This window comes from Pangasianodon hypophthalmus, chromosome 24, assembly GCF_027358585.1.
Source record: "Pangasianodon hypophthalmus isolate fPanHyp1 chromosome 24, fPanHyp1.pri, whole genome shotgun sequence".
Taxonomy (NCBI): Eukaryota; Metazoa; Chordata; class Actinopteri; order Siluriformes; family Pangasiidae; genus Pangasianodon; species Pangasianodon hypophthalmus.
Genome location: NC_069733.1, coordinates 4,223,823 through 4,236,967, shown reverse-complemented (window position 1 = coordinate 4,236,967; position 13,145 = coordinate 4,223,823). Strand labels below are relative to the sequence as shown.

The following is a 13,145-nucleotide window of genomic DNA, read 5'->3' as shown; positions in this document are numbered from 1 at the left end:
AACTCTGGCCCCTGTGTAGATCAGCTACTTGCAGAAGATTCTGGAAACTCTCCGAGCAGTGCCCAGCCTTTTAGAGGTAATCACTTATTTCTGTCGCAGTATAATTAAATACACAAATATCAAATTTTTCAGTGTGTATTTATTTATTTTTTGTCAGTGTGTTGTTTGTTTAAATGCCAGTGGCCTACTATCCGGTTACACTGCAGGCACGGACAGATCAGTGAATACATTTCTGTGCTACTTGTTTTTTATTCATAGGTGCGGAATAGCAGGCTAGCCATCACAAGCGTATTGTCTTGTGTAACAACCAGAGAAAGAAAGAAACCTACTGACTTGCAAAACAGAAGATTTACTTGTTATCTATATGTAAACAAAACGCACTTCATGGTGATATGACGCACCCTGAAGCTGTAACTATAGCGTGAGCTGCTGTTTGAGTCTACACATGAATTTATATACTCACTAATGCTAGCTAACTAGCTAAGTAGCTTGCCATACGTTGGTTAAAATACATCAGCTACCACTTTTTTTTAGATTAGTCTACTAAATTTCCAAGCAACCAAAGCATGGGACTGGGCACCACACTGGATAGTTTAATTGCCCAGTGGACTACCTAATGAATTTATCATTTTTGTCCACCACAGCATTGTATGTTTGACTGAAGAAAAACACCTTACAAATGAGCACAATCACTTTTGAATTTTTTTTGTACTGTAAAGTCATGTCAAATTTTTCTCCAGGTTCCAAGTTTCTCCAGAACCTGGCGCAGTGTGATTCTAGCCCCTTTTATGACGGGTAAATTAATGAGTTTCTGTACAACTTGCTTGTATATACAAACTGAAAAGACACGGACAGTTGGTAAGATATTGAAGCGTGTGTATAAACTAAATGTTTTATCTCGTTATATTTTACAGCATCTCTTCCTCTGAGTCCACATCAACAAGCCACTTTCTATAAGACATTTGTTCTTCTGCTAAAGTAGGTGTTTTTTTTTATAAGATACGATAAACAAAACAACTTTCTCTAAGTCGTTCGTGCTTCCTTCTAAGTTATAATATAATAACTACAATTTATTAGATGTGAATACCAATTCTTTAGTCATTTGTATATTAAGAGTCTTAATACAAGCTGTAATGGTGTTTGCTTGTGTGTTGTGATCAGATGTCCATTTCTGTTGAATCTGGATCTCATTGGCATTGCCAAGCGCTTTGCCCAGTTTAACTTGATGGCCTATTCTCTCGGCACGCTCCTACTCATCCCCTGCTCCAAAAAGAGGGAACAACAAATCCAGGTGAGCTCAATATGTGTCTGAAAAAACTTTGTGGGATTTACACACACAAAAAAAAAACCACATGGTTTTATAAATATGATCTATTTCAAATAGTGAAACGAAGAATCTAGTTTCAGCGTTTATATCAATATTCCGTGGGTTATATGGGTGTTGGTTATACAGGGTGTCCCAAAAGTCTGCATACACAGAGGAAATTAACACATTTTTAGCAAAATGTAACTTTATTTACATGATCTCTGCATGATTGCAAACTTGCGGCAGCTTCCTTATCCAGCCGTGAGAATGATTTCAATACGTTCGTCTTTTTTCAAAGGCATTCTTAAAGCCTGTCTGAAAAATATATATAATATAAACGAAGAATGAAAAATTTTGGTAGACATTTTGCTAAAAAGTGTTAATTTCCTCCCACGTATAGAGACTTTTGGGACACTCTGTACATTAGGTTTTATACGAAACACTGTCGAATGCTCGATTCTCGTTGGTCAGAAGGTTTGATTAATTTTCTGTAACAGCAGCTCTGACTGTAATTTTGGCTGCAAGACAAATCACAGGTTAATATTAATGCGCTCGTTCTAATACGTTATGATTTCTATAGCAACAACCATCACAGGGACTTGTATAGTGGAAGATGTTGATATGGTGAGGTTTTATTTGAGCGTTTTTGAAAGGAGTCTCCAGTGTCAGGACAGACGAGTGAGCGATGTATCATAGCTGCTCTAATGACTGTGTATATCTGTTGTAATGTAAGTGATAAACTTGTTTTATGGATGCTCCACAACATTAAACATAATTATAAACAAATAAATGGTACATCTAGGTGGAAAATTGCTGTAGTATAAGATGAATAAAACACTACAAGACGTGCTGTTAATGTAAAATAATCAATGTGGTAACAGTAACTCTGTTACTTCCTTTGGGCCACATCACAACTCCCTGTCGTTGATTATTATCCTATAACAACAACAACCTAAAAGGTACTTCTAAAATTGAAATGCAGGGGAAATGAATGTTCATTGTTTTCTAATTATATCTCCAAATCAGACCTTGCTGTTGTCCTGTAATCCAACGGTCATCCTGGATCAGCTGGTGGAAAGTATGAGCACGGGAGAACTAGCAGGCTTTCCTTCTCAGGTTGGGCTGCCTTTCTTTACTGAAATAAGTGTGTGTGTTTTTCTGTGGTTAACTCATAATTGGTGGTCTTCCTGACCATTTCGTCGTTGTTTGCAGATCAGGGACACCGTGCTGACGTTCCTCTTTAAAAACGGCCGCTACCAGTGCTTGATGAAAAGCGAGCACTTTCGGCCCCTCATGAAGCACTTGGTCTTAAAGGCTCAGTCTGATCAGGTGGAGGAGATGGTTAACTACCTGAACAATAACAACAGGCAAGTTGCTCCTAAATATCATAGTTTTCACCCTGACTTCCCAGGTTTTATGTTAGACTTTGATCCAGATTGCTTAAATGATGGCTAATGTAAAAGCAATTAATCACTACTTTTTGAGAAATACCATATTTTATGAGCACTAACAAGGTAGCACTTTTTGCTGTTTTCTTCTCACAAAAATTTTGTTTTCTCAAATTTTGCCTAAATTTTCACATATCTCTGTTGACTTTAGAACAGTCAGTCAATAGAATATCAATAATATATCACTTCTAACAGTAAACATTGCCAGAAAGCAGCTTTACAGAAATCCAGATGTAGAATTAAATCCCTAATTAACAAAGCAGAGGTGACAGTGGCAAAGAAAATCTCCCTGAAACAACCTTTAGAGGAACCAGACTCAAAAGGGAAACCCGTCCTCTTCTGGGTGACACCTGATAGTGAGATTATCCACCGCTTTGTTGATTATTTTCCTATAACAGCATGCCGTGTTGTGTTTTATTCTGACTTATCACGTTGTTTTTTGGTTTCTGTGCTAACAGGAGGGAAGAGGCCATAGGTCTCGCTCAGGAATACATGAGATACACTGAGCTGAAAGGGGGAGAAAGGAGCGCAGAGAGCCCTGTTTGTTCTGACCCCATTAAGGTAATGAAAAACAACAAAGTAGTGTTTTAAACACACCATTACTGGCTTCATGTGCATCACACATGATGGATTAGACTACTGGGAGAGTTTAATATGGGATTGGCCATAACTAACACTGGGACAATGTATTTGAATGTATGTGAGGTCATATTAAATTCATAGCATTGACATTCTGGAGTGAATAGACTTTCTGTATTTTAACATTTTCTATAAGCATAAGTTGAATATGTGAAAAATGTATTTTTCTTTTTTTTTTTTTTTTCTCCCAATTTCAGGAATTTTTGGCACAAACAGTGGAATCCCGGGGTTGACACCAGTCACTGTAACTTATCTAATATGAAAGCCAAACAATATATTTGCACTTTTTATATAGAAAAGACTGTTATATAAATGTATGTTGGTCTGATCCTGTTTGCATTGTATTCCCACATCAGTATAAATATCAATGAAAAGTATTTCATCTATGAAGTCCACATTCATTTTCCTCTCACTTGCTCTTTTCTGCTTCTTTCTGCCCTATAAACATCACAAAAATATTAATAGAATAAAAATATAATACTCTCTCGCGTTAACAAATGATTAAAGTTAGAAGACAGAAAAAAGCAAGAAGAGAAAAAAAACGGAGCCTTTCACTGCTTTGGAGGACAGAAGAATTGTATCTCAGACGATGGTTACAAGCTAGAGATGCTAGCTCTGAATCTACATGCAGTGCTGTGGTATGAAGGCGAGTAAAGAAAAGGGGAAGAAATGATGAACAGATGAAGCCACTAGTAAAATTTCATCACAGATAACATTGGTTGGCTGTATTCATTCAAATTCAAAGGTGGATAAAAACATTTGTTACCTTTTAATACGGTTTTACTCTTTTCATTAGGGCCAATTCAGACACACTTGCAGTTTTGAGGACATATTTAAGCCAATCCATCCATCTTCTGTACCACTTATCCTACACAGGGAGCCTGGAGCCTATTCCCTGTGAGGGACTCTGGGCACAACACAGGGTGTCAATCCATCACAGGGCACAATCGCACACACACACCCATTCACTCACTAAGGACAATTTGGAAATGCCACTCAGCCTACAATGCATGTCTTTGGACTGGGGGAGGAAACCGGAGTACCCGGAGAAAACCCCCAATGCACAGGGAGAACATGCGAACTCAGCGCACACGGGGTGGAGACGGGATCCAAACCCCAAACCCCAGAGGTGTGAGGCAACACTGCTGACTACTAAACCACCGTGGCCCCCTCTTTAGAAAATGACAGACATTTTTCCTTCACATTTAAATAGTCAACACCTCTTAGTATTGTGTGCTGGGTATTTTGTTTTATTAATGGTAAGGAAGATTAGACAAATGTGCAATTTTGATTTGAAATTTATATATTATGAAAGCTGAAATATTTTTTTTATTGCATGGAGCTCTAAGGATTTTCTTTTCACATATTATGATTTGAAATCTACATGTAACTTTACATGATTAGAGTCTGTTTGGTGGTAAATTCAGTGAATAAAAAGCTATCAAATAAATAAATAATATAACAGTATATATTTGAATAATGTGGCTAATCTCGAAATAGCTGGATTATGTTTCTTTAAATAAGTGCAATCTGTGACCTGTGAAGCCCAAATGATGAAATGATCCTCAGTGACAGGTGAGGTGACATTTATTTTTATTATTATTATTATTATTATTATTATTATGTCTCGGAAGGTTCAGCGATGTCGTGTCAGTAAGTCAAATGATACAACGATGAATGAGACATCAACAGAGCACCTTCTGTTATCAGAGATACTCGATTTTTATGAACTGCTCTGTGTCCTCTGTAGACCATCTCTGTTGATACACACGTTACCAAAGTTATTCAAAATTATGCGCATGCGTGCAAGGTTTAGTGTCAAACTTTACCAATAATAACAGTCAGTGTGTTCAGCTATTTAATCTCGCTGCTTAATGACATATATATGTATGTACGTATGTATGTATACAAAGGTTTTCATTATAAATTATATTATCAGTGATAACTTTACATGAATTTCAGAATTTAATGCAATTTATGCATTTAATGTGTTTAGATTTGGTTTGGTGTTTGTACCGTGCATAAAGACAGATATGATAAAGATATGATGCACATCGGGTTCCACTCCTGTCAGCCAAGAAGAGGAATTTGAGGCTATCATGGACACAGGCTCTCCCAAGCTGTACAGTTGAAGATTAGAAAATAAAAATCACCTGGTCTTTTTCCAGTCTTCAACTGTTCTGTTTCGGTGAGTCTGTGTCCATGACACCCTCAGATTCTTGTTCTTGGCTGACAGGAGAGGAACCTGGTGTGGTCTCCTGCTGCTGTAGCCCATCCACCTCAAGCTTTCATGTGTTGTGTGTTCTGAGATGCTTTTCTGCTCACCATGGATATAAAGAGTGATTATTTCAGTTACTATATCCTTCCTGGCAGCTCGAACGAATCTGGCCATTTTCCTCTGACCTCTCTTATCAACAAGGTGTTTCTACCCACAGAACTTTCACTCACTTAATGTTTTTTTATTTTTTCTCACAAATTCTGTGTAAGAGTCTGCTGTGTGTGAAAATCTCAGGAGATCAGCAGTTTCATGATTTGTTCTGATGTTTGATGTGAATATTAACTGAAGCTCTTGACCTGTATCTGTATGATTTTATGCATCATGCTGCTGCCACATGATTGGCTGATTAGAAAAGTGCATGAATGTGCAGGTGTACAGGTGGTCCTAATAAAGTGGACAGTGAGTCTATATTATATTCATGATCATTATTTTATGGGTTACTGTATATTGTGTACTAACAGTTAATGTTTACAAATATTGTATTTTTTTTTTTTTTTAATTAAGAAAGGAGGTGAGGAGAGGAAGGGGTGGAGCCAGGTGGGGTCACCTGCTATTAGAATGGTAAGCAGGGAAGGTGAGGATGGAGTAAAAAGGAAAACATGGAAACTACTGTAGAAACAATCGTGATACTAAAGTGTGAAACTTAATTACAGACAGTTTATGGACAATGCTGGCCCAGTGTTGGAAAGGTGGATTTAAAGAGGCCAAAAGTCTGTTGGCCCTGCTGGCACAACATTGGACTGATGTTGGCAAGGTGGATTTCAAGCGTGGGCCACTGTTGTGCCAACAGAATTATGAAAGTATGTAGGACTTGCTGGCACAAAGTTGTGCCAACACTGGCCCTACACTGCAAGATAGATTTCAAGGAGGCTAAATGTCTGTTGGCCTTGCTGGCCCAACATTGGCAAGGTGGATTTTAGAGTAGCCCGAAAGTGTGTCAGCTTCTCCCTACACAATGCTGGCAAAAGGCCCGACAGACTTTGTCCAGCAGGCTGGACAGACTTTCAGCCACATTTAAATCCACCTTGCCAGCATACAGCCATTGTTGGGTCAGCAGGGCTGACAGACCTTCTGCCACCTTTAAAGCCACCTTGTCAGCCCTGTGGCTTAAAGCTTGCCCAATGTTAGCAAAAATGGGTTTAATGGTGGCCGAAAGACTGTTGGCCCTGCTGGAGCAAAATTCCCCTAACGTTGGCAAAGTGGATTTAAATGGATCCTTTAAAAGCATGGGAATGTCTGTCACCCTTGATGGTCCAAATTTGGCAAAATGGATTTAAAGGCTGGCCAAAGCTTATTGGTCCTGCTGTCCACCCATGCACGAATAGCAAGGTGGACTTAAAGATGGCATAACTTTGGCAAGGTGGATTTTAAATGTAGCAGGCCCAATTTTAGCAAGATAGATTTGTGGCTTTGTGAAGAAATGTGGCTGAAAGTTTTTTGGCCAACTGGCCGAACATTATGTCGACGTTGGCCCAACAATTGGCAAGATGGGGCACAAAGTCTGTAGTCCATGCTGGTACAACTTTAGCCCAATATTGTCAAAGAAGTTTTCAACTTTGGGCCAATGTTGTCCCAACAGGGCTGACAGGCATTTTGTCACCTTTAAATCCACCTTGCCAATGTTATGTCAGCAGGGCCTGACATGTTTAAATCCCTCTTTGCCAAAGCTGAGACAGTGTTAGCCCAGCGGGTCAGACAGACTTTCGGCTGCCTTTAAATCCCCCTTAACAACATTGGACCAAAGTTAACCCAGGAGGCTGGAAAGTCTTTTAGTTGTTTTTAAATCTACCTTGCCAACATTCAGCCAATTTTGGGCCAGCGTTGGGACAGCAAGGCTGACATTGTTTTTGCCACCTTTTAAATCCACTTTGTTAGCAAGATGGGGCGCACAGTCTGTTGTTGGGCCAACGGGGCCGATAGACTTTCAGGCACCTTTTAATCTCCCTTGCCAACGTTGGGTCAACGTTAGCCCAGCAGGCTAGACAGACTTTGAGCCACATTTAAATGCACCTTGCCATACAATCAGCTGATGTTGGGCTAGCATTGGGTCAGCAAGGCTGACCGTCTTTTTGCTACCCTTAAATCCACCTACTCTACCTTGTAGCGCAAAGCTGGGCCAACACAGGCAACAGATGTTGTGCCAACTGGGCTGACAGAATTTCACCCACCTTTAAATACACCTTGCTAATGCTGGGCCAGAAAGGCCGAAGGATTTTCAGCATTTCTGGCAAAACATTGGTCCAACATTGGCCTAACATTATCAAGGTGAATTTCAAGCTTTGGCCAACTTTGTCCCAGTAGGGCTGACAGTCTTTCAGCTGCCTTTAAACCCACATTTCCAACAGTAGACATCAGAGTTGACAGAGTTTTTGCTACCTTTAAGTCCGTTTTCTCAACCCTACGGCCCAATATTAGCCCATCGTTGGCAAGATGGATTTAATGGTGACTGAAATTCTGTTGGCCTTGCTGGCCCAACATTGGCTAAATAGATTTAAAGGTCGACCAATATTGGCAAGGTGGGTTTAAAGGTGGCTGAATATCTGTCTCCCCTGCTAGTCCAACACTTGTACAACATTGGCCCACTGTCAGCCCAATGTTGGCAAGATGGACATAAAGCTGGCTGAAATTCTGTCTGCCATCCTGGCACAAAGTTGGACCATCTTTAGCAAGGTGGATTTCAACCTTGGTCCAACTTTGTGCCAACAAAGCAGCAACAAATATCCATTCCTACACCCAATGCAAAACTCCTCTGCTAAAGAAGAATTACAGAGATGTGCATCTAAAATCATCTATACAAATCAGAACTCTACTGGAATTATATGCTTTGGTCAGATGAAACAAACTTATAGTTCTTTGGGAATAATTCAGCTGGTCATGTAACATGAATGGTGCTGTGTAATGGTACATATTAGAGGAGAATCTGAACTCATCAGTTTCACCAAGAACAACTAATAAAGCCAAAATAACTGAAGAAAGCTTTGCATGGCCTAGACAATAACCTGGTTTGAATCCCACACAAAAAATGAATACATACTGAAATCTGTTGTGGTGTCCCCTCCTATTTCAGGGACCAAAAGTAATTGGACAAACTATTATACATTGGACGGTAATTATACATTCAATTGTCATTTTTAATACTTGGTTTCAGATCCACTTTAGTTAAGGACTCTTTCAAGAATTCATGAAAGGTTTTCCAATCTTAGTGGTTTCTAGCTCTTTTGCAGTTTCCTCATTGCACTGTTAACTTTGCACTTTTTGTCTGTGCCCATGACTAAATATCACTCTGTAAATTAATCTGCTGCCATCAGCAGGCGAAAGGAGAAAGTGCAACGTGTTGGCTAGTGGGCCACGAAAGAGTCTCATAACATTCAGACTGATATTTGAGATTATATAAATATACACTTTGAATAATTCAGACCAGTGGTATACCTCAGACAAAAAATTAAAATTCAATATGTTTTATGTATGTAATATTTTACATACATTTACATTTACATTTATGTCATTTGGCAGATGCCCTTATCCAGAGGGACTTACAGAAGTGCTTTGAAGTCTCCATCAATAAACATACCTTGTATTATATGGTATCATATTGCTCAGTGTCAGTGTTTGAACAGAATTCATGATTTTGTATCAATTTCCTGTTTTCACACACTGATATAGCAAAACAAAAATACCCAGCATGCAATGTGTTATTACATAAGTCATCCATTGGTAATCCCCACTGTGATCAACTAATCCAGACCCCTGAGTGAGACAAGTCACTCTGACCTGATATCCAGCTAGCTATCTGGCTTCCCTCAACATAGCATTAGCTAGTGAGCACTACCCCCCTTTCCCACTTCTCCCCACATTCCCCCTCCCACCCAAATATACACCCCTATTTGTTATACCATTATAGTTTTTCAAATTTCATGTCTACTTCCAAGATACAAGCTGCTACCAGCAATTAAGGGGGACCAAGTACTTTCTGTCCCCATGGGAAGGAAGCCATTGATTGCTCCGATTGAGATATAGTAAATTGGAAGGCAGCAGGTCAAGCTGTTGCTGAGATATCACCCCATAGTTTCAAATGATGTCAAATCTTTTTTCTTAACTTCAACTTATGTTGGTATATATATTTGCAAATTACAGTGCCACCTAGAGATGAATTACACAAAACTTCTTACAGACCCTTACGATGAGGTCCTTTAGCGGTCTACTAAGTTTTGCAAAAATCCATCATATGGTTGCTATCAAATTCATTTGCCCATTATCTGTCCCATATATCAAAAATCTTGATTTTGTGAAATCAAGGCAGTGTTATTGTGCATCACAAATGTGTATTTTTTTTTTGTAAGTTTATTTTTGCAAGGTTCCTTCCCGCAAGTCAGTTGTTTTAGGTGATGGGCCAAGTCTTGCTATCTGCATTCATTTTCGAGTTAATTAATCCCTGAGTTACAACTGAGTAACAACCAGATCATAAGTACTTCATTTTTTGTGATAACAATGGTGATTTTTGTCATTCTGAACTTTCGCTGACTCTTAAACTTTACAATAAGTCATAAAACTAATCAGGTAAGCCCGTCGGCTACTAAAGAAAAATGACCAGTCAGAGATCTCACATAGTCTTTTTTCTCATAGTGTTAATCATCTTCAGTGTAGCAAACCCTGGAATTAATCAGAGAGCTGCGTCATCACCAATATTTTTCGCTTAGACGAGTGACCATGATGCATTATATAGCCAAAAGCATGTAGACACCTGACCATCATACCTGTATGTGCTTGTTGAGAATCCTGTTCTAAAGTTGGTCCCCTCTTTTCTGCTGTAACAGCCTCCACTCTTCTGGGAAGGCTTTCCACTAGATTTTGGAGTGTGGCTGTGGGGATTTGTGATCACTCCGCTACAAGAGCATTAGTGAGGTCAGACGCTGATGTTGGATGAAGAGGTCTGGGGTGCAGTCGGTGTTCCAGTTCATCCCAAAGGTGTTCAGTGGGGTTGAGGTCAGGGCTCTGTGCAGGACACTCGAGTTCTTCCACTCCAACTTTGGTAAACTATGTCTCACTTTGTGCACAGGGGCATTGTCATGCAGGAACATAAGTGAAGCCAAAATGTCTCCAAGGAGTGTGTAAAATGTTTAACCCTGCCCATTCCCATGTTAGTGAATGGAAAAAGACCAAAACTTACATTTTACATTTTTGTCTCCACAAGTAATTTTTTAGAGATTAGTGTTCTGTTGTGTTTTATATATATTTATATATATATATATATATATATATATATATATATATATATACAAGTTCAGTTGACCGTGATATCTCTCTAATATTTTTCCTTACGATAAATGCATTTAATAGGAGTTATCTGATTATAAATACAATGGCAAGGTATTTATACTTTCATTACTTCGATTAAAATGATGGATAATGTCAGCTACAAAGTAAATGGCAGCTCAGTCAGTCATGATTCAAAGCTCTGTAATTTTTTCCTGACAATGGTAAAATCAATATACTTGTCAAAATGATACAACTTCAATTTATCATTTTACATATTAATTAATAACTTTGTACTTCCCACTGTGAGGAGGCCAGTGCAGCATCTTAAGTTGCAGGTCAGGTAATATTTCACAGCATGTGCGCTCCTGACATTTAACAAGTACCGTGTCCATCACCAATATGGGTATGTGAGAGGCGGAGCCACTGTCTGAATGGGAGTAAATGGTGCCTCTCATATCTCATAGTCATTGGCTTAGACACACAGGCAATCTAGTTTAGAAAACTTGCTATGCAAAGTCATTCAACGTAGGTTTTTAGTTACATTTAGATCTGGTATATATTTAATTTTCACTCATGACCAAGGATCTTTTGTTGTAAATACTAAATAAAGATATGCAACCATGTCAAGGTTCACATCCTGGTGTGTGCTTCAGTTTGGTGTCGGTTTGTTCTGTATATAATGCAGGTTACTGGAAGAATGTATGGAGCTCTTTAGGAAAGTGTTGTGCATATAATGAAAAAGGTTTGAGTCATGTGCCTCACTGATTTCGATTGGCACTTAATAAAATACAAAACCAAACTTTTGTAATAAAGCTTACATTCATTTAAAACCTATCCCCTCTGTCAGTGTCATTATCTCATATTAAAGCACTGCCAAAATGTGAAATACTAATGATGCAGCACCAATGCATCAAAAATCTAACTATAACTTTAACTGTAACTGTAAGTGTTTGATAATGGACTTGCCTACATGTGTCAAATCTCTGAGCTGTGTTCATTCTAATACTTCCTGTATGTGGGTAGATTATAACCCTTATTTAACCCTTACAATGTGCATTCTTATATTCTTATCTTATTAAAGCACATAAGCAAATTAAATCACAAACACAGAGTGAAGAATTGTAGACTTTCGTGTTGTGTTATAAATAAATCCTCTGTTTCACTGGATGCCTTTCCTGTTCTCCTTTTCTCCTCCACCTTTCCTCTTCTCCTCAGTGTTTGTCTTTCTGTAAACTGGCTACAGCCTTTCCTGAGGAAATCAGTGTTAGACAAAGTATCCTAAGGCTCATTAAGCTTTATTTAATCAGTGCCCTTTTTTTTTTTTTTTTTGTTTGGCAACTACTTTGTGTGTTATGTTAAGGTCCAAGTACTGCATTATAGATGAAACTTGGTGCATTTTTTTCCCCCCTGAAATATTATCACAGGGCCAGTTGTATTGGAGGCTACACGCACGTGCCACTGCATTTTAGATTTTTTTTTTTCTTGCTAATATTTCAGAGGTTTTTTTTTTTTTTTTTTGACGTGTAGCAAAGATGTTTAAAGAGGGCTAGCATGCACATGTGGAAAGAGTGAGACAATCCACTTACAGCTACAGCTACATACTCACTGGGGAGTGATGACTGGAAATTCATATAAACGTAGGTATGCAATTTTATTCTAAAATCTTTATTTATATAAACATTTACAGCTTTTTATAAAAACTCTAGGTGCAGTAGAAAAGATGGGTAATGTGAGAAATCAACGTGTTCGAAGACGTTATATATGACAGACATTTCATACTGAGCCTTTTTTCTCTACCGATCCTTTTTTTTTTTGCAATTTCTCTGAAATTAGACTGATTTAAAATAATAATAATAATAATAATTATTATTATTGCAGTAAAACGCGACTCTCTAATAGTCACGTGTGTAATATTTACACCGAGGTTTTGTCCCGCCCAATAAGTAATCTGATTGGCTCACTTTCTCTTGACGTACGATAGACGACCTCTGATTGGATCTTTCTGTATATATAGGTGTCCTGGCATATTGCCTGAACAGACTGCGAATTAAACTTGACGTTAAAAAAATAATAAAAATACTGGCAAGATTTAAATATTATAGCCGTGTATATATGTACATATAAAGAACGTCCTTGGGGCCCACAGCTTATTTGTGTTTTTTGGTTTTGAGGAAAACCGCCTGTTTGGGGATGTTTAGCTAACAAGCGCTCGCCGTGT

At 38.5% G+C, this 13,145-nt stretch overlaps 1 protein-coding gene across 2 annotated transcripts in view; it reads left to right on the top strand.

Moving 5' to 3' along the window:
- The window catches only part of kntc1 (kinetochore associated 1), a 39,379-nt gene extending 35,609 nt beyond the window's left edge, over positions 1-3,770 (top strand). For both annotated transcript variants that reach the window (XM_034299215.2, XM_034299214.2), the window contains exons 54-61: positions 20-76; positions 741-795; positions 915-978; positions 1,162-1,291; positions 2,333-2,422; positions 2,519-2,673; positions 3,213-3,315; positions 3,591-3,770. In XM_034299215.2, the coding sequence (XP_034155106.2) occupies positions 20-76; positions 741-795; positions 915-978; positions 1,162-1,291; positions 2,333-2,422; positions 2,519-2,673; positions 3,213-3,315; positions 3,591-3,626 (690 nt within the window). In that variant the 3' untranslated portion in view covers positions 3,627-3,770. The remainder of the gene's footprint in view (positions 1-19; positions 77-740; positions 796-914; positions 979-1,161; positions 1,292-2,332; positions 2,423-2,518; positions 2,674-3,212; positions 3,316-3,590) is intronic.
- The last annotated feature ends 9,375 nt before the right edge of the window (positions 3,771-13,145 follow it).